The following is a 24,743-nucleotide window of genomic DNA, read 5'->3' as shown; positions in this document are numbered from 1 at the left end:
CCATAAATACTCCCACTCCACCCTATCAAATGCCTTCTCTGTGTCCATTGCCGCCACTATCTCTGCCTCCCCCTCCACTGGGGGCATCATTATCACCCCTAATAGTCGTCGCACGTTAACATTCAGTTGTCTCCCTTTTACGAACCCTGTCTGGTCTTCGTGCACCACCCCCGGGACACAGTCCTCTATCCTCGATGCCAGTACCTTTGCCAGCAACTTGGCGTCCACGTTCAATAGTGAAATAGGTCTATAGGACCCGCACTGCAACGGATCTTTGTCTCTCTTCAAAATTAGCGATATCGTCGCCTCCGACATCGTCGGGGGTAGAGTCCCCCCTTCCCTGGCCTCGTTGAACGTCCTCGCCTTCAACGGGGCCAACAAGTCCACATATTTTCTGTAGTATTCCACCGGGAACCCGTCCGGCCCCGGAGCCTTCCCTGCTTGCATGCTTCCCAGTCCCTTAATAACCTCGTCCACCTCAATCGGCGCCCCCCAGGCCTGCCACCTCCTGCTCTTCCACTTTCGGGAACCTCAATTGGTCCAGGAACTGCCGCATCCCCTCCTCTCCCTCTGGGGGTTGAGACCTCTACAGTTCCTCATAAAAGGTCTTAAACACCTCATTTATCTTTCCTGGCCTTCGCTCAGTGTCTCCCCTTTCATCCCTAATTCCTCCTATCTCCCTCGCTGCTGCCCTCTTTCGCAGTTTGTGCGCCAACAGGCGACTAGCCTTTTCCCCATATATGTACCTCCTCCCCTGTGCCTTCCTCCACAGTACCTCCGCCTTTCTGGTGGTCAGAAGGTCAAACTCGGTCTGGAGTCGTCTCCTCTCCCTGTACAGCTCCTCCTCCGGGGTCTCTGCAAATTCCCTGTCCACCCTTAAAATTTCCCCCAGTAATCTATCCCTTTCCTTGGCCTCTGTTTTCCTTTTGTGGGCCCCAATAGAGATCAGCTCTCCTCTGACCACCGCTTTTAGTGCTTCCCAGACCACTCCCACAGGGACCTCGCCGTCGTCATTGACCTCCAGGTATCTCTCAATACACCCCCTCACTCTTGCACACACTCCCTCATCCGCCATCAGTCCCACATCTAATCGCCAGAGTGTTCTCTGCTCCCTGTCCTCTCCTACTTCCAGGTCCACCCAATGTGGGGCATGATCCGAAACCGCTATGGCTGAGTATTCAGCTTCTTCCACCCTAGAGATCAACGACCTTCCTAAAACAAAAAAATCTATCCGGGAGTACATTTTATGGACATGGGAGAAGAAGGAATACTCCCTAGCCCTAGGTCTAAGAAATCGCCATGGATCCACTCCCCCCATTTGGTCCATAAACCCCTTAAGTACCTTGGCCGCTGCCGGCCTCCTTCCGGTCCTTGAGCTGGATCTATCTAGCCCCGGGTCCAGCACCGTATTGAAGTCCCCTCCTAAAATCAAATTTCCTGCCTCCAGGTCCGGTATACGCCCCAGCATCCGTCTCATGAATCCCGCATCGTCCCAATTTGGGGCATACACATTAACCAACACGACCTCCATTCCCTCCAGCCTACCACTCACCATTACATATCTACCTCCGCTATCTGCTACGATGTTCTTTGCTTCAAATGCTACCCGTTTCCCCACCAAAATGGCCACCCCTCTGTTCTTTGCGTCCAGTCCTGAGTGGAACACCTGTCCCACCCATCCTTTCCTTAGCCTAACTTGGTCTGCCACCTTTAGGTGCGTCTCTTGGAGCATAGCCACGTCTGCCCTTAGTCCTTTCAAATGCGCGAGCGCTCGGGCCCTTTTTATCGGTCCATTCAGGCCTCTCACGTTCCACTTGATCAGCCTCACTAGGGGGCTACCTGCCCCCCTCCCGTGTCGACTAGCCATTACCTTCTCTAGGCCAGTCCCATATCCCGCCTCCGCGCTCCCGCTCGCTCCCCCAGCGTCGCACACCGTCCCCGACCACCCACTCTTCAGCCATTCCCTTTTGGATTTCCGCAGCAGCAACCCAGTTGTCGTCCGCCCCCCCCCCCCCCCCCCCCCCACTCCCCCGCTAGATCCCTATCTAGCTTGATTGCTCCACCCATATCACTTCCGTAAGTCAGCTGACTTCAACTGACCCCGGCTACTCCTGCTCACTCCTCGACCCCCCCCCGGTGTGAGGGAACTCCCATCCGCCTTGCGCCTGTTTTCCCGCCTTATTCTTTCTGGCGCGGGAACATCCCTTTACCTGACCCGCCTCTTCTGGCGCAGCTCCCTTTCCCCTCCCCCTCCCCTTCCCCATTCTCCGACTATGTCCCGTCTTTCCCCCCTCACCGGCGCCCACATTTCCCCAGTGTCTCCCCCCCTTCCCTGTTTACTTCTCGATTAACTTTCACCATAACATTAACAAAAACAATAACAATAACAATTCCCTGCAGCATCAGTCCCTCAGTTCCAGTCCAGTTTCTCTTCTTTAATAAAGGTCCATGCTTCCTCCGCCGTCTCGAAGTAATAGTGTCTCTCCTGATACGTGACCCATAGTCTTGCCGGCTGCAGCATCCCAAACTTCACCTTCTTTTTGTGCAAAACCTCTTTGGCTCGGTTGAAGCTCGCCCTCCTTCTCGCCACCTCCGCACTCCAATCCTGGTATATCCGTACCACCGCATTCTCCCATCTGCTACTCCGCACCTTTTTAGCCCATCTCAGGACCTCTTCTCTGTCCTTAAGGCGGTAGAATCGCACGATTATCGCCCTCGGTGGTTCTCCCGCTTTTGGTCTTCTCGCCGGGATCCGACCTGCCCACTCCACCTCCATGGGGCCCGCAGGGGCCTCAGCACCCATCAGTGAGTTCAGCATCTTACTTGCGTACGCTCCACAGTCCACTCCTTCCACACCCTCAGGGAGACCAAGTATCCTAAGGTTCTTCCTTCGCGCTCCGTTTTCAAGGGCCTCAATATTTTCAGCACACTTTTTATGAAGTGCCTTGTGCGTCTGAGTCTGAACCGCCAGGCCCAGGACCTCGTCCTCAATACCTGACACCTTTTGCTCCACCACGCGGAGCTCAGTCTCCTGGGTCTTTAAAGTCTCCTTAAGCCCCTCAATTGCCTGTAGCATTGGGGTCAGTACCTCCTTCTTCAGCAGGTCCACGCACCGTCTCACGACCTCGTCCTGCTCAGGCCCCCATGTCGCCTGCGATTTCTCCGGCGCCATTTTGTTTTCCTCTCCCTCTGACCTTATAGTTGAAGATTCTTCGGGCTGCAGCCGCCGCCGCCGGTTTTTTCTTCCGTCGTTCGGGGGGGGACTCCCTTCCCACACACCCCACACCGGGTTACTCGGCCGAAAAAATCCCCGTTGGGGCTCTTAAAAGAGCCCGAAGGTCCGTCGGAGCTGGAGCCGCCGAAACGTGCGGCTAGCTCATCCTCACCGCAACCGGAAGTCCACTTTGTTTTTAATAAACGTTTTATTGAGGTATTTCTTTGGTATTTCAACAGCAACAAAATCAACAATATACATAACAAGGAAAATATAAACATTGTGCAAATTCCACCCCCGTCCCACAGGTCTTGCCATTACTTACCCCCCTAACCTACGCTAACCTAACCCCCCCCCCCCCCCTTTTCATCTGACGATTAGTTCTCTGCGAGGAAGTCGACGAATGGTTGCCACCTCCGGGAGAACCCCAGCAGAGACCCTCTCATGGCGAACTTAATTTTCTCCAGGCAGAAGAAGCCTGCCATGTCTGAAAGCCAGGTCTCCGATTTCGGGGGCTTTGAGTCCCTCCATGCCAGCAATAGACGCCTCCGGGCTACCAGGGAAGCAAAGGCCAGAACATCTGCCTCTCTCTCCTCCTGGATTCCTGGGTCCTGCGATACCCCAGAAATCACCACCTCCGGACTCATTGACACCCTCATATTTAATACTGTGGACATGGCGTCAGCAAACACCTGCCCAAATCCCCTCAGTTTTGGACATGCCCAGAACATGTGGACATGGTTCGCTGGCCCCCCCGCACACTTCACACACCTATCCTCCACCCCAAAGAATCTGCTCATCCGGACCACTGTCATGTGAGTCCGGTGAACAACCTTAAATTGGATCAGGCTGAGCATGGCACATGTTGCGGTAGCATTGACCATTCCTAATGCGTCCGCCCAGAGGCCCTCCTCTATCTCTCCCCCCAGTTCCTCCTCCCACTTTCGCTTCAGCTCCTCGGTCTCCGACTCCTCCGAACCCATAAGCTCTTTATACATGTCCGAGACGCTCCCCTCTCCTATCCATCCTCTAGAGACCACCCTATCCTGAATCCCCCTTAGCGGCAGGAGCGGGAAGGTTGGTACCTGCATCCGCAGAAAGTCCCGTACCTGTAAATATCGGAATTAATTTCCCCCCGCCAATGCAAACTTCTCCTTCAGCGCCCTCATACTCGGGAAGCTTCCTTCCACGAACAAGTCCCCCATCCTCTCTATCCCCGCTCTCCGCCAAATTCGGAACCCCCGTCCATCCTCCCCGGGGCAAACCGATGTTTATCGCAGATTGGGGACCACACCAATGCCCCCTCTGCTCCCACATGTCTCCTCCACTGCCCCCAGACTCTCAGGGCCGCCACCACCACTGGACTGGTCGTGTACCGCACCGGCGGGGACGCCGTCACCAATGCCCCCAAACATGTGCCCCTACAAGAAGCCGCCTCCATGCTCCACCACCCCCCCCCCCCCCCGGACCAATCCCTTACAGCCCTTTGAGACCCTCAGAGCAATTGCCAGCGGCTCTATCACCAGCGCAAACAGCAGTGGGGAAAGGGGACATCCCTGTCTCGTAGCCTGAAATAGTCCGAAGTCGTCCTGCTTGTCCGTACACTAGCCACCGGAGCCCGGTACAGCAACCTAACCCAGTCAACAAAGCCCCTTCCAAACCTGAACCACTCCAGCACCTCCCATAAGTAATCCCACTCGACCTGGTCAAAGGCTTTTTCTGCGTCCATCGCAACCACCACTTCAACTTCCCTACCTTCCGGTGGCATCATGATCACGTTTAGCAACCTTCTTACATTGGCCACTCGCTGCCTACCCTTAACGAACCCTGTCTGGTCCTTCCCTATAACGTCCGGTACACAGTCCTCAATCCTAGAGGCCAGAATTTTGTCATCCACGTTCAGCAAGGAATTTGGCCTATAAGAACCACACAGCTCCGGGTCCTTGTCCCTTTTCAGAATGAGCGAGATCATGGACTGTGAGATCGTCTGGGGTAGAGACCCTCTTTCCTTGGCCTTGTTAAAGACCTTCATCAGCACCGGCCCCAATATTCTGGAGAACGTTTTATAGAACTCGACTGGGTACCCGTCCGGTCCTGGGGCCTTACCCGACTGCATGGCCTTCAAACCCTCCACTATCTCCTCCAGCCCGATCGGGGCCCCCAGCCCTTCTGCCTGCTCCCCATACACCTTCGGGAAATTCAGCCCAGCTAAAATGTGTCTTATCCCCTCCGGCCCCGCAGGGGGTTTCGACCTGTACAACCTGCTATAAAATTCTCGAAAGGTCTTGCTCATCCCCGCCGAGTCCCCAACTAAGTTCACATCCCCGTCAACAACTTTCCCTCTTTCCCTAGCTGCCTCCCTCTTTCTGAGCTGCGGTGCAAGCATCCTGCTGGTCTTCCCCCCGTGCTGGTACATAGAGCCCATTTGACCAGAACCCGAATGAGCAGGTTGTTCGTGGAGGATGTTTGCGAACGGTGCTAAGGAGGACCGGCCAACCACGCCCACACGTTCTGGTCTTGCCCCAGACTTGCTGGGTACTTGACAGCCTTCTTCGAGGCAATGTCCAAAGTGGTGGGGATGCGGGTGGAGCCATGCCCGAAAGTAGCGGTCTTCGGGATATCAGACCAGCCAGATCTCTTCATGGGGAGGAGGGTGGATGCCCTTGCCTTTGCCTCCCTGATCGCCCACTGTAGAATCCTGCTCGGTTGGCGATCAGCAGCACCAGCTAAAGTTGCAGACTGGCTGTCCGACCTATTGGAATTTCTCCAAATGGAGAAAATCAAATTCACCATCCGTGGAGGTCATATGGGCTGAGGTAGTATGGGCTGAGGTTAGAAACAGGAAAGGAGAGGTCACCCTGTTGGGAGTTTGCTATAGGCCTCCGAAAAGTTCCAGAGATGTAGAGGAAAGGATTGCAAAGATGATTCTGGATAGGAGCGAAAGTTACAGGGTAGTTGTTATGGGGAACCTTAACTTTCCAAATATTGACTGGAAACGCTATAGTTCGAGTACTTTAGATGGGTCAGTTTTTGTCCAATGTGTGCAAGAGGGTTTCCTGACACAATATGTAGATAGACCAACAAGAGGCGAGGCCACATTGGATTTGGTACTGGGTAATGAACCAGGCCAGGTGTTAGATTTGGAGGTAGGTGAGCACTTTGGTGATAGTGACCACAATTCTGTTACGTTTACTTTAGCGATGGAAAGGGATAGGTATATACCGCAGGGCTAGAGTTATAGCTGGGAGAAAGGCAATTATGATGCGATTAGGCAAGATTTAGGATGCACAGGCTAGGGAAAGAAACTGCAGGGGATGGGCACAATTGAAATGTGGAGCTTGTTCAAGGAACAGCTACTGTGTGTCCTAGATAAGTATATACCTGTCAGGCAGGGAGGAAGTGGTCGAGCGAGGGAACTGTGGTTTACTAAAGTAGTTGAATCACTTGTCAAGAGGAAGAAGGAGGCTTATGTAAAGATGCGACGTGAAGGTTCAGTTAGGGCGCTTGAGAGTTACAAGTTAGCCAGGAAGGACCTAAAGAGAGAGCTAAGAAGAGCCAGGAGGGGACATGAGAAGTCTTTGGCAGGTAGGATCAAGGAAAACCCAAAAGCTTTCTATAGATATGTCAGGAATAAAAGAATGACTAGGGTAAGAGTAGGGCCAGTCAAGGACAGTAGTGGGAAGTTGTGCATGGAATCCGAGGAGGTAGGAGAGGCACTAAATGAAGATTTTTCGTCAGTATTCACACAGGAAAAAGACAATGTTGTCGAGGAGAATACTGAGATACAGGCTACTAGACTGGACGGGATTGAGGTTCATAAGGAGGAGGTGTTAGCAATTCTGGAAAGTGTGAAAATAGATAAGTCCCCTGGGCCGGATGGGATTTATCCTAGGATTCTCTGGGAAGCTAGGGAGCAGATTGCAGAGCCTTTGGCTTTGACCTTTATGTCATCATTATCTACAGGAATCGTGCCAGAAGACTGGAGGATAGCAAATGTTGTCCCCTTGTTTAAGAAGGGGAGTAGAGACAACCCCGGTAACTATAGACCAGTGAGCCTTACTTCTGTTGTGGGCAAAGTCTTGGAAAGGATTATAAGAGATAGGATTTATAATCATCTAGAAAGGAATAATTTGATTAGGGATAGTCAACACGGTTTTGTGAAGGGTAGGTCGTGCCTCACAAACTTTATTGAGTTCTTTGAGAAGGTGACCAAACAGGTGGACGAGGATAAAGCAGTTGATGTGGTATATATGGATTTCAGTAAAGCGTTTGATAAGGTTCCTCACGGTAGGCTATTGCAGAAAATAGGAGGCATGGGATTCAGGGTGATTTAGTGGTTTGGATCAGAAATTGGCTAGCTGTAAGAAGACAGAGGGTGGTGGTTGATGGGAAATGTTCAGCCTGGAGTTCAGTTTCTAGTGGTGTACCACAAGGATCTGTTTTGGGGCCAATGCTATTTGTCATTTTTATAAATGACCTGGAGGAGGGCGTAGAAGGCTGGGTGAGTAAATTTGCGGATGACACTAAAGACGATGGAGTTGTGGACAGTGCGGAAAGATGTTGCAGGTTACAGAGGGACATAGATAAGCTGCAGAGCTGGGCTGAGAGGTGGCAAATGGAGTTTAATGCAGAAAAGTGTGAGGTGATTCATTTTGGAAGGAGTAACAGGAATACAGAATACTGGGCTAATGGTAAGATTCTTGGTAGTGTGTATCATAGATATCATAGAATTTACAGTGCAGAAGGAGGCCATTCGGCCCATCGAGTCTGCACCGGCTCTTGAAAAGATCACCCTACCCAAGGTCCACACCTCCACCCTATCCCCATAACCCAGTAACCCCACCCAACACTAAGGGCAATTTTGGACACTATGGGCAATTTAGCATGGCCAATCCACCTAACCCGCACATCTTTGGACTATGGGAGGAAACCGGAGCACCCGGAGGAAACCCACGCACACACGGGGAGGATGTGCAGACTCCGCACAGACAGTGACCCAAGGCGGAATCGAACCTGGGACCCTGGAGCTGTGAAGCATTTGTGCTATCCACAATGCTACCGTGCTGCCCTGAAGGCATCCAGTAGATGAGCAGAGAGATCTCGGTGTCCATGTACATAGATCCCTGAAAGTTGCTACCCAGGTTGATAGGGTTGTTAAGAAGGCATACGGTGTGTTAGCTTTTACTGGTAGAGGGATTGAGTTTCAGAGCCATGAGGTCATGTTGCAACTGTACAAAACTCTGGTTTTGGAGTATTGCGTGCAGTTCTGGTCGTCGCATTATAGGAAGGATGTGGAAGCTTTGGAAAGGGTGCAGAGGAGATTTACCAGGATGTTGCCTGGTATGGAGGGAAGATCTTATGAGGAAAGGCTGAGGGACTTGAGGCTGTTTTCGTTAGAGAGAAGAAGGTCAAGAAATGACTTAATAGAGGCACACAAGATGATCAGAGGATTAGATAGGGTGGACAGTGAGAGCCTTTTTCCTCAGATGGTGATGTCTCGCACGAGGGGACATAGCTTTAAATTGAGGGGAGATAGATATAGGACAGATGTCAGAGGTAGGTTCTTTACTCAGAGAGTAGTAAGGGCGTGGAATGCCCTGCCTGCAACAGTAGTGGACTCGCCAACATTAAGGGCATTTAAATGGTCATTGGATAGACATATGGACGATAAGGGAATAGTGTAGATGGGCTTGAGAGTGGTTTCACAGGTCGGCGCAACATCGAGGGCCGATGGGCCTGTACTTCGTATGTTCTATGTGGGTCGGAAGAGGGCTGCCACAAAACATGGGAGTCATTCACCCGACTGTTCCGAGACCTATTTGTGGCCAAAACATAAATAAATAAATAGCTTGTTGCCAGGGAGAAATGAGAAATAGCCAGGACAAGACAGAAAGAGGAAAGTGAGGGAGGACCGGGGGTGGGGAGGCGAGGGAGCAGCGACAGAAACTAGTGGATGAGATTTAAGGGGTGGATGGTAGGTTTGCAGGGGACCCGACCCCGGAGCTTTTGGCTTGCAGAAAACAACTGCAAATGCAGTTTGACTTGCTGTTTATGGACAGGGCAGTGCGGCAATCGAGGAGGGTGAAAGGGACGGTGTATGAGTATGGGGAGAAGGCCAGCCGTCTCTTGGCTCACCAATAAAGCCGATAGGAGGCGACCAGGGAGATTGTCACCCGGAGAAGGTGAATGGAGTGTTTAGGGCTTATTACGAGAGGTTGTATAGGTTGGAGCCACGAGGAGGGTGAACAAGGAATGGCAGAGTTCCTGGGGAGTTTCCCAAGGTGGGGGAGGAATTGCGGGAGAAGCTGGAGGTGCCATTGTGCATGAAGGAGATTCAAGCAGCATTGAGGAGCATGCAGGCAAGGAAGGCACCGTGGCCAGATGGGTTCCTGATGGAATTACGTAAGTAGTTTTCAGATCCGCTGAGTCCGTTGTTGTTGAGCATGTTTAGGGACTCTTTGGCAAGGGGCACCCTTCCAGAGACATTATGGCAGATGACCAGCTCATTGCTTCTGAAGAATGACAGGACTCCAAAGAGCGTGGGTCATATTGTCCGGTCTCCCTGTTAAATGTAGATGCCAAGTTATTGGCCAAGGTATTAAAATTAAGGTTGGTGCCGTGCCTCCCAGTGGTAGTAGGGGGAAGCTCGGACGGGGTTCGTAAAGGGGCGGTGGTTGTCATCGAACATGCATCAGTTGTTCAATGTGGTGCTTACCCCTGTGGCTGGGGTGAAAGGAGATAATCAGCAGATTTTCTGGCCCATGTTTAACCTGATGCCATGAGACTTCATGGGGTCTGAAGTCAACATTGAGGGTTCCCAGGACAACTTTCTCGTGACTGTCTGCAATCTCTCTGCTGGTCTTTCCTGCTGGTGGGACTGGACACACCAAGGAATGATGATGGTGGTGTCTGGTTCTTTGTAAAGTATGATTCCATGACTATGATTATGTCAGGCTGTTGCTTGACTAATCTGTGGGACAGCTCCCCCAATTTTGGCACAAGCCCCCAGAGATTATTAAGGAGGTCAGTGCTGTGTGTGCTGTTGTCGTTTCCAGTGATAAGATCAATGCCAGTGAACCAGCCTGTTTCACTCCTTAATGAGTTTTCCGTAATGATTTGATACAACTGAGTGGATTGCTAGGCCACTTCAGAGGGCATTTAAGAGTAAGCACGTGGCTGTGAATTGTGTGGAGTCATACGTAGGCCAGAACATGTATGAATGGCAGATTTCCTTCCCTAAAGAACATTAGGACTGGAATTCTCCAGCCGTTGGGATTCTCTGGGTGAAATTCTCCGACCCCCCCGCCGGTTGGCGGGCCCCCCCGCTCGATTCTCCGGCCCGGATGGGCCGAAGTCCCGCCGATAAATTGCCTGTCCCGCCGGCGTAAATTGAACCACCTACCTTCCCAGCGGGACAAGGCGACGCGGGCGGGCTCCGGGGTCCTGGGGGGGGGGTGCGGGGCGATCTGGCCCCAGGGGGTGCCCCCACAGTGGCCTGGCCCACGATCGGGGCCCACCGATCCGTGGGCGGGCCTGTGCCGTGGGGGCACTCTTTCCCTTCCGCCTCCGCCACGGTCTCCACCATGGCGGAGGCAGAAGAGACTCCCTCCACTGTGCATGCATGGGAAACTGTCAGCGGCCGCTGACGCTCCCGCGCATGCGCCGCCCGGAGATGTCATTTCCGCGCCAGCTGGTGGGGCAACAAAGGCCTTTTCCGCCAGCTGGCGGGGCGGAAATTCCTCCGGGGTCGGCCTAGCCCCTCAATGTTGGGGCTCGGCCCCCAAAGCTGCGGAGCGTTCCGCACCTTTGGGGCGGCGCGATGCCCGTCTGACTGGCACCGTTTTGGGCGCCCGTCGGCGGACATCGCGCCTTTTCCGGAGAATTTCGCCCCTTGTTCCCGCTGACAGTGCACCCCAACCCATGGATTTCCCGGGGGCATGGAGTGGCTTCAATGGGAAACTCCATTGACAAGCGGCTGAGTCGAGAATGCCGCAGCCAGCGAATGGCGCGCCACTGGCGGACTGGAAAATCCAGCCCTAGATTTGTTAGTATGTTGCTGCATCCTGTTATGTGGGGCAGAGAAGTAGGTGATCTGTCTCTCTAAAGCCTGCAACAAGTACAGGGGGGAATCAGTGGCAGTGCCTCCGGGTGCACAATGCAACAGGGAGTTAGAGCGGAAGCTCTGAATAGGGCAGGTTTTGTACTGCCAACTTGGAGTTGAGTTCCTCCGTGATCCTTGACAGTGACTGAAGGCTGCTCCTCATCTCAGTGTTCCCAGGTTATTGCTGCTTCTGTCTGAGGTAGAAATGGAAAGGTGGAAGGGTTACTGCACATGGTAATAGGACTACCACTGAGCTCCCCAATCATACTTGGGTAATTTACTGCATTGTTTCAGATTGCAAGTGATGAGAAGTACTACCTGTAAGATTGTTTGAAAGTCCCATACATCCATTGCAAACCCATTTATAAAAAAGGTAGTTATTTGATGCAGAGTTACTGGAATATATTCCAATGAACTGACTATTTCAATACTTACAAATAGTGGTGTTGGCTTTGGCTCTCAGAAGTAGTTTGAGGCATTCTGTTTTATTGAATAGACAGGAGTAATGAACAGCTGTGTTTCCTTTCACAGTTTGCTTGCTGAGGTTTCCACTAGGATATAAATAGAAAATCAGTCACGTAAGTCAACATAGGTCATCTACTCTCCCAAAACATTACAGAAAACCTGGCCCCAGAGAGAGCACCTTCGATTTTCACATAACTTGCGATAGCACCTACATCTAGCAGTACTAACTTTAAATTGCGCATCTTACAATTTATTACAGAAAATAAATCTAGTTAGTTGAACCTGCAGACTATGACTGGATTATGCCTCTTGCTTGTGTATTAGTGGTCTGGGAATTTACGTGGGCATTCCTTCCTTCCTTCCTCAACCGAGGTTAGTGATTATGCTAAAGCAATTTTTAACATTGACTGAAGGATCGGAGCTACCTCAATAAATAGAAAGATACTTAGCAGAAAGTCGATATTCACCCTGTAATTCAATCAGGCTGGTCTGTCCAGCCAGAATCCGTAATGCACAAAATCAGCCAATGCAATTGATTCTTGGTTGATTACCTCCTTCAATATGAGTTCCAACATGGTAATAGCTATTTCTGAACAAACACTTTTCATGCACTCAGTACTGTTAACAAAGTGAAGGAGCAGGACACAAATTGGCAGACAATCTGATCAAGATGCAGACTAGATATTTGGCCGGATTTTTCTTTCCTGGCTTGGGGTCGAAGTGTGTCAGGCAGGCTTTAAGAATGGCGTGCAGGACCCACTTCTGGGATTCCCATCTGCATTCTCGGCATCGGAAATTTTCACCGACATGGGATAAGGAGATAGAGAGCCCACATTCTGTTATCCCAATGTTGGCGGCATCATTGCGGAAGTGGGCATTTTAAACCTTCAACGATTTTCATGGAGTTGGGTCGATTTTGGATGGTGACGTGAACCATGGGGGGGCCATAGTATGGAGTCAGGAACCTTATCAAAGATAAATAAAAAAGTTGTTGCCACTGCACATGTCATAATGAAGTGCTATAGCATAAGTTATATATGTTTTTAATGCACAGCGATGGTAAGGCTTTGTTTTGAAAAGGCAAGTGAACATTAAATAGCATGGTTACCAGGTTGTCACTTTTGACATCTGGCAAGCTATTAAAGGAATGAACAGCATTGTGAATGTGAGGAGTCTGTAGTTGCATTAGAGTACATTATCCGTTAGAAAATGTTTTTTTTTATATTGCACATGTTTGAACTGGTAAGGTTGGATACGATGATGATTCTATTTGTAATCTTGGTGAGATCCCAATAGGAGTTCTATATATAGCTCAGGGTTTGCACATAGAAAGGATTTTGAGGCCATAGAAGGTACAGTGCAGATCCTACCTCAATTAAGGAAATAGTAATATGGAGAAAAACTTTAAAAATTGGCCCATTTTAAAGAAGAAAAAGACTAACTGATGAGTAAAGGATGAACAGATAGCGTTGTTTTAAAATTAAGAAATGGAACAGAGTGGATCAAAACAAACTATTTCCACTGGCTGAAGAAGACCAAACGGAGATGATATAGATCAGACTTAGTGACTGAAGCAGAGGCAGTGGACTGGATTTTATTTACTTGATCCATTGGGTGTGAGGGTGCAGTTGGTAAGTTATGGGGAACCCTGGGGTCAGGGTGTTAACTGTATATTAATTGCATTTGATTGAATGAAGGCAAAGAACATTACTTTGATTTGCTTGAGCCCTTATAAATTGACATTGACTAAAACTGTGGTTGTTGGTTCAGGAGGTATGTGCTTGTACTGTGCATCCCCATAAATAAATATAAAAGCGTGTAAAGACTGGTTCCTGTTCCATTCTTTAATAACTGGCTTTTTGGAATAGAACTCATGGTTCCTCTGCATGCTGTTTTATAGTTAGTCACCTCAACCAACCATCATACCTCTGCTAAAACCTGAAGTGGGCCGGGTGGAGGTGGCTTAAGTCAGAATTCTGCGAGTTAATACAGTAACTGCCTACCCAAAACAAAATCCCCCTCAACCCTCCCCACATCATGCTCATTTTTAAGAATAGAGTAAATAGGTGATTGATATAATAAAAGTTACGGGAACAGAGCAGGGTCATGGAATTGACAAGAGTAGAGAATAGAATAGCAATATAGGCTGATTAGGCTAAGTGGCCTATTTCTGTGTTATAATTTGTATATACGATCTCTGTGGTGTCTTCCAAACATTGTGTGAATTTAAAACTTTTCTTAGTACCCTCAATCCACTAAGTCCACTGTAGATTTCCACTGTGTTTTTGGGTACTAATAATAGTAGATGCTCTCGTCATCCAATAGGTAGTATTGTATAGTCTTTAGATAGTTCCTGCAATTATGAGATAAAAAACGTCAGTTATAGTTATCTGGAAAACATCCAGCTCAGGTGTGAGAGCAGTTAACATGCCCCTGGTCATTACCACCAATTGTAACTTTTATTCAGGTATCTGGATAGGCAGATCATTTTCCAAATTTGGTGTGGTCTTTATTTTATAAATATGCAGGCTGGGATCATCAGGCCTCGACTACTATTTTAACTCAAGCTTGAAAGGGCTGGAAAAACTTAGAACTGAGAAAGATTAAGACTCTTTTAAAACTTCCTTTGTGAGGACAGAATAATGTAGCATTCTCCTTGGAGCCCCGCAATGAAAGTCACAACCTCCCAGGCTGAACTTCTTCCCCATCTCTCCCTCAAGATCCTTTCCCACAACTACCTCGATGCCAGCAGACAGTCAAGGGTCATATACTTTGCAGGATGCCAACAACAGCTTTTCTGCCCACTTCTCAGCTGTTTCAGCTGGGAAATGGCCTGGCAGAGTGTTAATGATGTTATGAAGTTGTATTAGCTCAGTTCTCAAATTTGCCCCAGTGTGTGCATTCCACTCACCCATCCGAAACCTCGCAAAATCAGAGGAATCTACTGGAGCTGCCCTCAGATATTTATTACACCTCCTAGGAAATTGCATGATTACAGGTTGGGGCGTGGTCTGTATACTACAAAAGGAGCACATTTGTTTTTTTTCCAGTTTCTTTCCACATATTTGAACAGTGGGATCTGGCTGCTCGGAATCAAGGTCTAAATGTGTTCAGAAGTGAAAAAAATGATGGAAAACATGCAATACCTGAAGGACCTGAAAATAGTGAAGGCATTGGTCGAAATTCTCCGGAAACGGCATGTTGTCCGCCAACTGGCGCCCAAAACGGCGCAAATCAGTCGGGCATCGAGCAGGCCCAAAGGTGTGGAATGTTTCGCATCTTTGGGGGCCGAGCCCCAACCTTAAGGGGCTAGGTAGGCGCCAGACGAATTTCCGTCCCGCCAGCTGGCGGAAAAGGCCTTTGGTGCCCCGCCAGCTGCCGCGGAAATGACATCTCCGGGCGGCGCATGCGCGGGAGCGTTAGCGGCCGCTGACGGCATTCCTGCGCATGCGCATTGGAGGGAGTCTCTTCTGCCTCCGCCATGGTGGAGACCGTGGCGGAGGCGGAAGGGAAAGAGTGCCCCCACGGCACAGGCCCGCGGTGGGCCCCGATCACAGGCCAGGCCACCGTGAGGGCACCCCCTGGGGCCAGATCGCCCCGTGCCCTCCCCAGGACCCCGGAGCCCGCCTGCGCCGCCTTGTCCCGCCGGTAAGGTAGGTGGTTTAATCTACACCGGTGGGACAGGCATTTTAGCGGCGGGACTTCGGCCCATCCGGGCCGGAGAATCGCGGGGGCGGGCCCGCCAACCGGCGCGGCGCGATTCCCGCCCCCGCCGAATATCCAGTGCCGGAGAATTCGGCAACTGGCGGGGGCGGGATTCACGCCAGCCCCTGGCGATTCTCCGACCCGGCGGGGGGTCGGAGAATCTCGCCCATTGTTTTTGAGTTTAGATGCATCAGAATGTGAATTCAGAGATCAGCACTGCCAAACCTGACTAGTCTGCTTGATAAGCATTTGGAATTGTACAGTAACTTCAGTTGGATAGTTGGAGGATAACAATAAACAGAGCAGCCGCTGGAAAGCAATGTTTCAAAATAAGAGAGAGGAATTTGTGAAATACTGATCCAGAAATGTGCTGGTAGAGATGGAGAAAGAAACAGATGATGATAAATGATTAAACTGACTTTAGCTAAGAGCACATAAATGGATGCATTAAAATCAAGAGCAGACCCCATATTCATAAGGAGTTGCAGGGGATGACTGCCATCAAGCAGCAAAATGAAAGCATTTTACATTATAAATGTGGTTTCAAGTGTAACAACTGGAAGACTAAATTGAGTGGAGAGTCAAGAGTGCAAGGCAACATAATCATGAAGGAAATTTGTACATAACTGTAGGACAATAGGTTAACAGAATAGCTATGGTAATGACCATGATGCAACAGTGACATCAGCAGTCAGAGAATCATAGGATCCCTACATGCAAAGACCCTCCAAACAAGCACCCCACCCAGGTCTTTTCCTTGCTTCACACCGCAATCCCACCCAACTTGCAGATCACCAGACACTAAGTGGCAAATTTAGCATGGCCAATCCACCTAACCTGCACAACTTTGGACTGTGAGAGGAAATTGGAGCACCCGGAGGAAACCCACGCAGACAAGGGGAGAATGTGCAGGCGCCACACAGATAGTCACCCCACAGACTGTCACCTTGTTGCATATGTACAGCAGTTTGAGCAGTCTGAACTCAGAAGAGATATGCCACCTCAGTAGCCCATCATCTATATAGTGTACATTGGGTAAATAAACCAGTTTGACATAACTACCTGAGTGGGATTACAGTTTCTCTGGATTAGATACTCCACACCACCAGTATACGGAACAAAAACAACATTACAAGAAACTGGACTGCCAAACCTGACTAGTCTGCTTGATAAGCATTTGGAATTGTACAGTAACGAGCAGCATGGTAGCATTGTGGATAGCACAATGAATTCTATGATATGCAGGTTAGGTGGATTGGCCTTGCTAATTTGTCCCTTAGTGTCCAAAGATGTGGGGTTACGGGGTTATGGGGATAGGGCGAGGGACTGAGCCTAGGCAGGGTGCTCTTTCAGAGGGTTGGTGTAGACTTGATGGGCCGAATGGCCTCCTTCTACACTGTGGAGATTCTATGGATAATTATGGGTTGCAAAGTAAACAGACTGCCTATAGGTAAAACAGACAAATTAACCCCACTCCAGATCCTTGCTAAGGGTACAGAACTAAAGAAAGGGGAAAGTTATTCCTAAAACAGCTTCATAATGGAAAGGTTATGCTAAAGGTTGAAAAAGAGAATGCAATTCTACCAGTTTCAAGAGTTTAGTCCACATGGCATTTACAACTGAGGCAAAATTGGTCTGCTTGACAAGCATTTAAAATTATACACTAAACTTGCTATTCTTAAGTTGGATAAGAAAGTTCTAGTAAGACATCAATTTCAAAATGCACTTTCTATCACAACAGGCCAGAGCTTCTGAGGAGTGGCCATTACAGTTGGATTGCCACTCGGCTCCATTTTTCCCACCTTAGTAGGGAACTGCACCTTCCACGTCAGACCTTCTGGCTCGGGCCAGATGAGAAACGTGCAGCGAAGGGGGTCCCCAAGGCTTACAATCTAAAGGAGCAGAGGTAGAAGAAACAAAGCCATGCCCCGCTTTTTATTTATTCATTCGGCACTTGCTACATAAAGCAGATTCGCTGAAAGGTTCCAGCCACTTTTGCAAGCCAAGGAGAAGGTAAGTGTGCAAGATAAGTGGGTGTGATGGTCAAGGGGAGGGTTGGTTAAGGGAGGAGTGGTTGGCTGATCAAATGGTTACTGAGGATAGGATGAATCATTGGACCCCCCCCCCCCCCCCCCCCAACCCGCTCCCCGGGAGATCGGACATATGGGCCAGTGTGTTACAAGTGTGGGAACTGTAACTTACCAGTTTTGCACAAGAAAGTCCACAATGTGTAGAGATGTGAGATCAGCAAGCTGTACAGCGAGATGAAGAGCAGTCTCTCCTGGTTCCTGCCAGTCAAATACAAATGCGGAGAGGAAAAATAAAGGAGAGGAACTAATGTCATCACAATTTTCATTAATTTTTCTTTCTTTGCTTTCATCAAGATGAAGAATATTCATTCTGGGTAGCAGAACATTTCCCCAGTATCAGTATTTTCAGATAGCTGCAAAGTGTCACAAAATGTTACAGCACAGAGGCCATTTGGTCCATCATGTGTGTGCAGGCTCTCCAACTGAACAATTCACCTGGTGCTTTCCCCCGCCCTCTCCCTGTATAATCTTTCTTCTATAACTTTCCTTCTGTTTCTTCTTTTTCTCACATCAGATTTATTGTGCCTTATTTGATGAGATTATCAAACTATGGGTAGTAAAACTGGGAACTGATTGAAACGTTCCAGTATCTCAGCTCATGTTACTTAACATCTGCTAAGTACGAGGAGCATAAGGGCCTTTATTTTAACTACAGAACCTGGGTTGACAAAGAACAAAGAAAAGTTCAGCACAGGAACAAGCCCTTCGGCCCTCCAAGCCTGCGCCGATCATGCTGCCCGTCTAAACTAAAATCTTCTACACTTCCGGGGTCCGTATCCCTCTATTCCCATCCTATTCATGTATTTATCAAGATGCCCCTTAAACGTCACTATCGTCCCTGCTTCCAACACATCTCTACACATTGTGGACTTTCTTGTTCAAATCTAGGTGCTGGAATGATGACTTCCATCACAAGAGGAGTCACAGGAATTAGTCAGAAATAATTAACTTCTTCATATAGGGTGCAATTCAGCAACTCAAGTTAAAGTCTGGTTTTGGTCAAGTTGAGAAGCGAGTTTCATGACGGCTGCGTTGGCAAGATCCCGGCTTGTATTCAACGGCACTCAAGGGCCAAAAATTAGCTACATCGCCACCTGATTCGTCTGTTGCGCACTTCAGCAGCTCGCTGCTAGCTGGGGGGAGCTGCTTTTAAACGCTCCCTCACTGCTCACGCCCAGTCAACACACAAGCATGGCAGCGCGCAGACCTGCTGTTCACTTTGGGGGTGCCGAACTGTCGAGGCTTCTCGACGCTATGGATGAGAGGTGGGGCACCCTTTTCCCCCGAGGGAGTTGGAGGACTAGCAGCAGGGTCAGCAATCTGCCTGGGAGGCAGTGGCAGCGACTGTCAGTGCGGACTGCCATCCAATGTTGTAAGAAGACGAACGATCTCCAGTGAGCTGCACCTCTCTCCTGGTATGGGCAGCACGATAGCACAGTGGTTAGCATCTTTTGCTTCACAGCTGCAGCGTCCCAGGTTCGATTCCCGGCTTGGGTCACTGTCTGTGCGGATTATGCACATTCTCCCCGTGTCTGTGCAGGTTTCCTCCTGTTGCTCCGGTTTCCTCCCACAGTCCAAAGATATGCAGGTTAGGTGGACTGGCCATGCTAAAATTGCACTTAGTGTCCAAATAAAAGGTTAGGTGGGGTTACTGGGTCACGAGCCAACCTGTCATCCTGGGGTGGTCCTCGAAGACAATGGGGATCTCCGAGTGCCTCAGGATGTAGCTGTTACGCATGTTCCCAGGGTAGCAACTACACACGTGCATGATTCTGAGGCAGTAATCGCACACGATCTGCACATTCAGGGAGTGGAATTCCTTCCTGTTAGTATAGGGCATGCCCTGAGGCCCTGCTGCTTGCAGGATGACATGCATACCATTGAACGGTCCCTGGCCCTGGGGCATCCCGGCGTTGGCAGCAAATCCTGCAGCCCGGGCATCTTGGTGGGCCTGGTCGAGCTCAAAGGTGATGTAGTCTGATGCCCGGGCAGACAAAGCATCTGTCACCTACTGAATGCACCTGCAGGTGGAAGATTGTGATATGCCACACAGATCCCCACACAAGCCCTGGAATGGCCCAGTGGCATAGAAGTTTAGGGCTGCAGTGACGTTCACTGCTACCAGGTGTGGGTGTCCTCCTCCTCCACAGGGTGCCATAACTGTAAGGACGTGACTGAGGTGCCGCACTGTCTCTTTCTGCTGAGACACACTCTTCTATGGCACATGGTGTCAGTCAGCTCATTGAATGACTGTAGTGGTGTACTGCAGGGGTCAGTGTTTTGGCCCCAGATGTTCAGTACACAGTACAGCGTTCAGGCATCCAAAGTTGCTGGACATGCAATGTGCTAGTCATCCTCTGAGGTATGATAAGTGTGTCATCAAGGAGAGCTGAGGAGCATGAGGTGCTCTCACAGCTAACAAGGCTAATTCCTCATTTGAAATAACCTTCAGCTGTGAAGGTAGAGGCTGCTCACAGTCAAAGGGAATGAAATTTAATTTCAGGATAAGAAGCAGCACCAGGGCTCTGTCCTGGAAGAGTCTGGAGGCGAGAGAAATTTTTTCGCACTGGCTTCGATGCTTCAAGGCCTATCTCGCCGCGTCGTCTACGCTATCCGTCACGGACGAACAGAAACTGAGTCTTCTCCACGCACGGGTGAGCCATCGTATTTCTGTCCAGCTCGACGGCGCCGTGTCCGAGACAGAGGCCCTCGCACTACTCGAATGCATATATATATATATATACAGCCCGTGAACAAGGTCTACGCGCGACACAACTTCACCACTCGCCGCCAGTGCCCCGGGGAGTTGCTAGATGACTACCTACGCGATCTCAAAGCCCTCGCGCGCAACTGTAACTACCAGGCCGTTACGGTCCCTCAGCATATGGAACTCGCTATCCGAGACGTTTACGTGAAGGGGGTCCGATCGAGCTATGTAAGACAGCGCCTGCTCGAAAAAGGGGCCCAGGATCTGGAGGACACGGTAACACTAGCTACCTCTCTGGAGGTCGCGTTTCAGAGCTTACTGTGTTCCCCGCCGACCACGCAACCCCCTCGTGGGTCCCCGACCAGAGACTACCCCAGGCTTGTGCCGCGCGGCCGCCCGCCCATCATGGGGGGCTGCCCTGCTATTTTTGCGGCCAGTCCCAACACCCCCGACAGCACTGCCCGGCCCGCAACGCGAACTGTAGTAACTGCGGGTGAAAAGGACACTTCGCCAAGGTCTGCCTGGCCAGGTCTAAAAACTCGAACTCACAGACCCGATCCACAGACCCCGCAAAGTGGCAGCGTGTCTGCCGACTTCGCTCCGCACATCACGTGCGACTCATGGGGGCCGCCATCTTGGCCATCCTCCCCCACGCGGCCGGCCACGTGCGATTCATGGGGGCCGCCATCTTGGACGCCATCGTCATCACCGCCCGCCACGCTTGACCAACGGGGGCCGCCACCTTGGCCGCCATCTGCTACACCGCCCGAGATGTACGAACGACATGGACAGCAGCCATCGCGGGGCCGCCCCAGCACCTCCGATCACGCCGACGGCTACCCCCAGCTCAGCGCGGTCACCCTGGACTAGTCGCAACCGAAGCACCTCCGGAGCTCCATGATGGCCGTCCGGGTAAACGGGTACGAGACACCTTGCCTTTTCGACTCCGGGAGCACAGAGAGCTTCATTCACTCGGACATGGTAAGACGTTGTTCGCTCCCAATATTCCCGACGCGACAAACTATCTCCCTCGCCTCTGGGTCGCACTCGGAGCAAATCCAAGGGTGCACTACTGCAACCCTAGCTATCCAGGGCGCTGAGTACGCGAATTTTAAACTATATGTGCTCCCAGACTTCTGCGCTCCTCTCCTCTTAGGACTCAATTTTCAGTGCAACCTCAGGAGCCTAATTCTTAAATTCGGGGGGCCCCTGTCCCGCTCACCAAATGCAGCCTCGCGACCCTAAAAATCGACCCCCCCCCCCCTCTTTGCGAACCTCACCGCCGATTGTAAGCCAATAGCCACCAGAAGCAGGCGGTATAGTATGCAGGACAGGACGTTCATTAGGTCCGAGGTCCAGAGTCTCTTGCGGGAAGGGGTCATAGAAGCCAGCAATAGCTCCTGGAGAGCTCAGGTGGTGGTCGTCAAGACCGGGGAAAAGTTCCGAATGGTGGTTGATTACAGCCAGACCATTAACCGCTTTACGCAACTCGATGCGTACCCCATTCTCCAGATTGCAGACATGGTAAATCAGATCGCGCACTACTGCGTGTTCTCTACGGTAGATCTGAAGTCTGCTTATCACCAGCTCCCAATCCGCCCGGAGGACCGCCACTACACGGCGTTTGAGGCAGATGACCGCCTTTTCCATTTCCTCCAGGTCCCCTTTGGCGTCACAAACGGGGTTTCGGTGTTCCAATGAGCAATGGACTGAATGGTGGACCAGTACGGGCTGCGGGCCACGTTTCCGTACTTGGACAATGTAACCATCTGCAGCCATGATCAGCAGGACCACGACGCCAACCTCCACCGATTTCTCCAAACCGCCCAAAAACTCAAGCTCACCTACAAGGAGAAATGCGTTTTTCGCACAACCAGGCTAGCCATCCTCGGCTACGTCATGGAAAACGGGGTCCTAGGGCCCAACCCTGACCGTATGCGCCCCCTCCTCCAATTCCCTCTCCCTCACTGCCCCAAGGCCCTGAAGAGGTGCCTTGGATTTTTCTCCTATTACGCCCAATGGGTCCCACAGTATGCGGACAAAGCCCGCCCACTATTGAAGGCCACCATTTTCCACTGGCAGCCGAGGCTCGCCAGGCCTTCAACTGCATCAAGGCGGACATCGCCAAAGCTGCAATGCGCGCGGTGGACGAGTCCGCCCCCTTCCAGGTGGAGAGCGATGCCTCAGAGGTCGCTCTCGCCGCCACTCTCAACCAAGCAGGCAGACCGGTAGCATTCTTTTCCCGCACCCTCACCACCTCTGAAATTCGACACTCCTCGGTCGAAAAAGAAGCCCAAGCCATCGTGGAAGCCGTACGGCACTGGAGGCACTACCTCGCTGGTAGGAGGTTTACCCTCATCACCGAGCAACGATTGGTTGCCTTTATGTTTGACAATACGCAGAGGGGCAAGATCAAGAATGACAAGATCTTGAGGTGGAGGATCGAACTCACCACCTATAACTACGAGATAGTATATCGTCCTGGGAAGCTCAACGAGCCCCCAGGTGCCCTGTCTCGCGGCATGTGTGCCAGCGCGCAAGATGACCGATTACGTGCTATCCACGATGACTTCTGCCACCCGGGGGTCACCCGGCTCGCCCACTACATCAAGGCCTGCAACCTGCCCTACTCCATCGAGGAGGTCAAAGCTGTAACCAGAGACTGCCAAATCTGTGCGGAGTGTAAACCGCACTTCTATCGACCAGATAAGGTCCATCTGGTAAAGGCGTCCCGGCCCTTTGAACGCCTTAGTATCGATTACAAAGGGCCCCTCCCCTCCAATAATCGCAACACGTACTTCCTGAACATCATAGACGAGTTCTCCCGTTTTCCGTTCACCATTCCGTGCCCCAATATGACCACTCCCACAGTCATCAATGCCCTGCATAATGTCTTCACCCTGTTCGGTTTCCCCAGCTATGTCCACAGCGACAGGGGCTCGTCGTTCATGAGCCACGAACTGTGTCAGTACCTGCTCAGTAAGGGCATCGCCTCGAACAGGACTACCAGCTATAACCCCAGGGAAAACGGGCAGGTGAAGAGGGAGAACGCGACGGTCTGGAAGACCGTCCTACTGACCCTACGGTCCAGGAATCTCCCGGTTTCTCACAGGCAGGAGATCCTCCCCGATGTGCTCCACTCTATTAGGTCCCTCCTTTGCACGGCCACAAACCAGACCCCTCATGACCGCTTGTTTGTTTTCCCTAGGGGAGCTACCTCAGGGGCCTCGCTTCTGCCCTGGCTGATGACACCGGGTCCAGTCCTCCTCCGAAAACATGTTCGGAGCCATAAGACCGACCCCCTGGTAGAGAGGGTCCAGCTCCTGCACTCCAACCCACACTCTGCGTATGTCAGACACCCCGATGGCTGGAAGGATACCGTCTCCCTCCGGGACCTGGCGCCTGCAGGCTCTGACACCACGACCACTACTGCATCCCCCACACTAGGTCCCGTCCAACCACCCATGTTCAGCGCCCCTACCCCTATCCAACCTCCCATGTTCAGCGCCCCTACCCTGATATGGTTCTCGCGCTCCCTCCCACCCGCTGCACCGGTCCACAGGAATGAAGCTCCGGAAGAGCTGCTCCAGGGGTCCACACCTGTGCCTGCTCGCAGGCCCAGCTCCACAGCCACCCGAAACGGCTGCAACACCAGTGCTTCAGCGGTCGCAACGTATGATCCGGGCACCAGACCGACTGAATCTGTAATCCCGTCACCCCCCGCCGGACTTCATTTTTTAAACAGGGGGTGAATGTGGTGAATGGAACTACTGTTAATTCACCAGTGCACTGTGATATCATGTTACTGCTGTATCGTGTTACGTTATGTGTTTAACCCTGTGAGCTCCACCTATGGGCCATTGTACGGCTTCACCCACAGGGGGATATGTCGGGGCATGTACGGGCTCGCCCATGGCTCCATCCCTTACAGGAAGTATAAATGCAGCTGACCTGTGGGGCCGCATTCATTGTTGTATCGGTCACAGGCAGGCTCACTTGTAAGCTGATTAAAACCACGGTTTACTTCTCAACGTGTCTCTCAGTGAATTGATGGTCGCATCACGAGGGAGTCGGGTAATTCCCAGGAGGCCGCTGCATTCTACTTCAGTTTTGTTAATGAGATTGAAATGAGTGCAAATGAGGGTCAATGATATTCTCGCCACGTTTGGGTGAGATCCGGAACTCGCCAGCGGGAGCGGGCTGAGTGAATCGCAAAATGGTTTGTGTCTGGCATGAATCTTGATTTTACCCTTTCCCGCTGTTCACCCAGCGAGCCCCGATAGCACCGGGTGCAACACAGTTGCTGAATCGCTCCTATAATCTGTGGAATTGGCTCAAGTTATAAAAACTGAGGATGCCTTTCTCCAGTTCAGCACAGTAGGTGTGCTGCATTTATGGAGGTGTTGCCTTTCAGAAAATACTCCTATTCAATGGTGAGTGGGGAGTTTTAGCTGACAAGAA

At 51.1% G+C, this 24,743-nt stretch overlaps 1 protein-coding gene across 3 annotated transcripts in view; it reads right to left on the bottom strand.

Annotated features, from left to right (window-relative positions):
* The window catches only part of unm_sa1614 (un-named sa1614), a 448,364-nt gene that overhangs the window by 95,486 nt on the left and 328,135 nt on the right, over positions 1 to 24,743 (bottom strand). For all 3 annotated transcript variants that reach the window (XR_011948821.1, XM_072515283.1, XM_072515284.1), the window contains exons 18-19: positions 17,688 to 17,773; positions 11,751 to 11,866 (exon numbers count right to left, since the gene is read on the bottom strand). Coding sequence is in view for 2 of the 3 variants with exons in the window: in XM_072515283.1 (XP_072371384.1) it covers positions 11,751 to 11,866; positions 17,688 to 17,773 (202 nt within the window). In the remaining variant the exon portion in view is untranslated. The remainder of the gene's footprint in view (positions 1 to 11,750; positions 11,867 to 17,687; positions 17,774 to 24,743) is intronic.

This window comes from Scyliorhinus torazame, chromosome 8, assembly GCF_047496885.1.
Source record: "Scyliorhinus torazame isolate Kashiwa2021f chromosome 8, sScyTor2.1, whole genome shotgun sequence".
Classification (NCBI taxonomy): Eukaryota; Metazoa; Chordata; class Chondrichthyes; order Carcharhiniformes; family Scyliorhinidae; genus Scyliorhinus; species Scyliorhinus torazame.
This window is presented reverse-complemented; position numbering and strand designations above follow the sequence as displayed.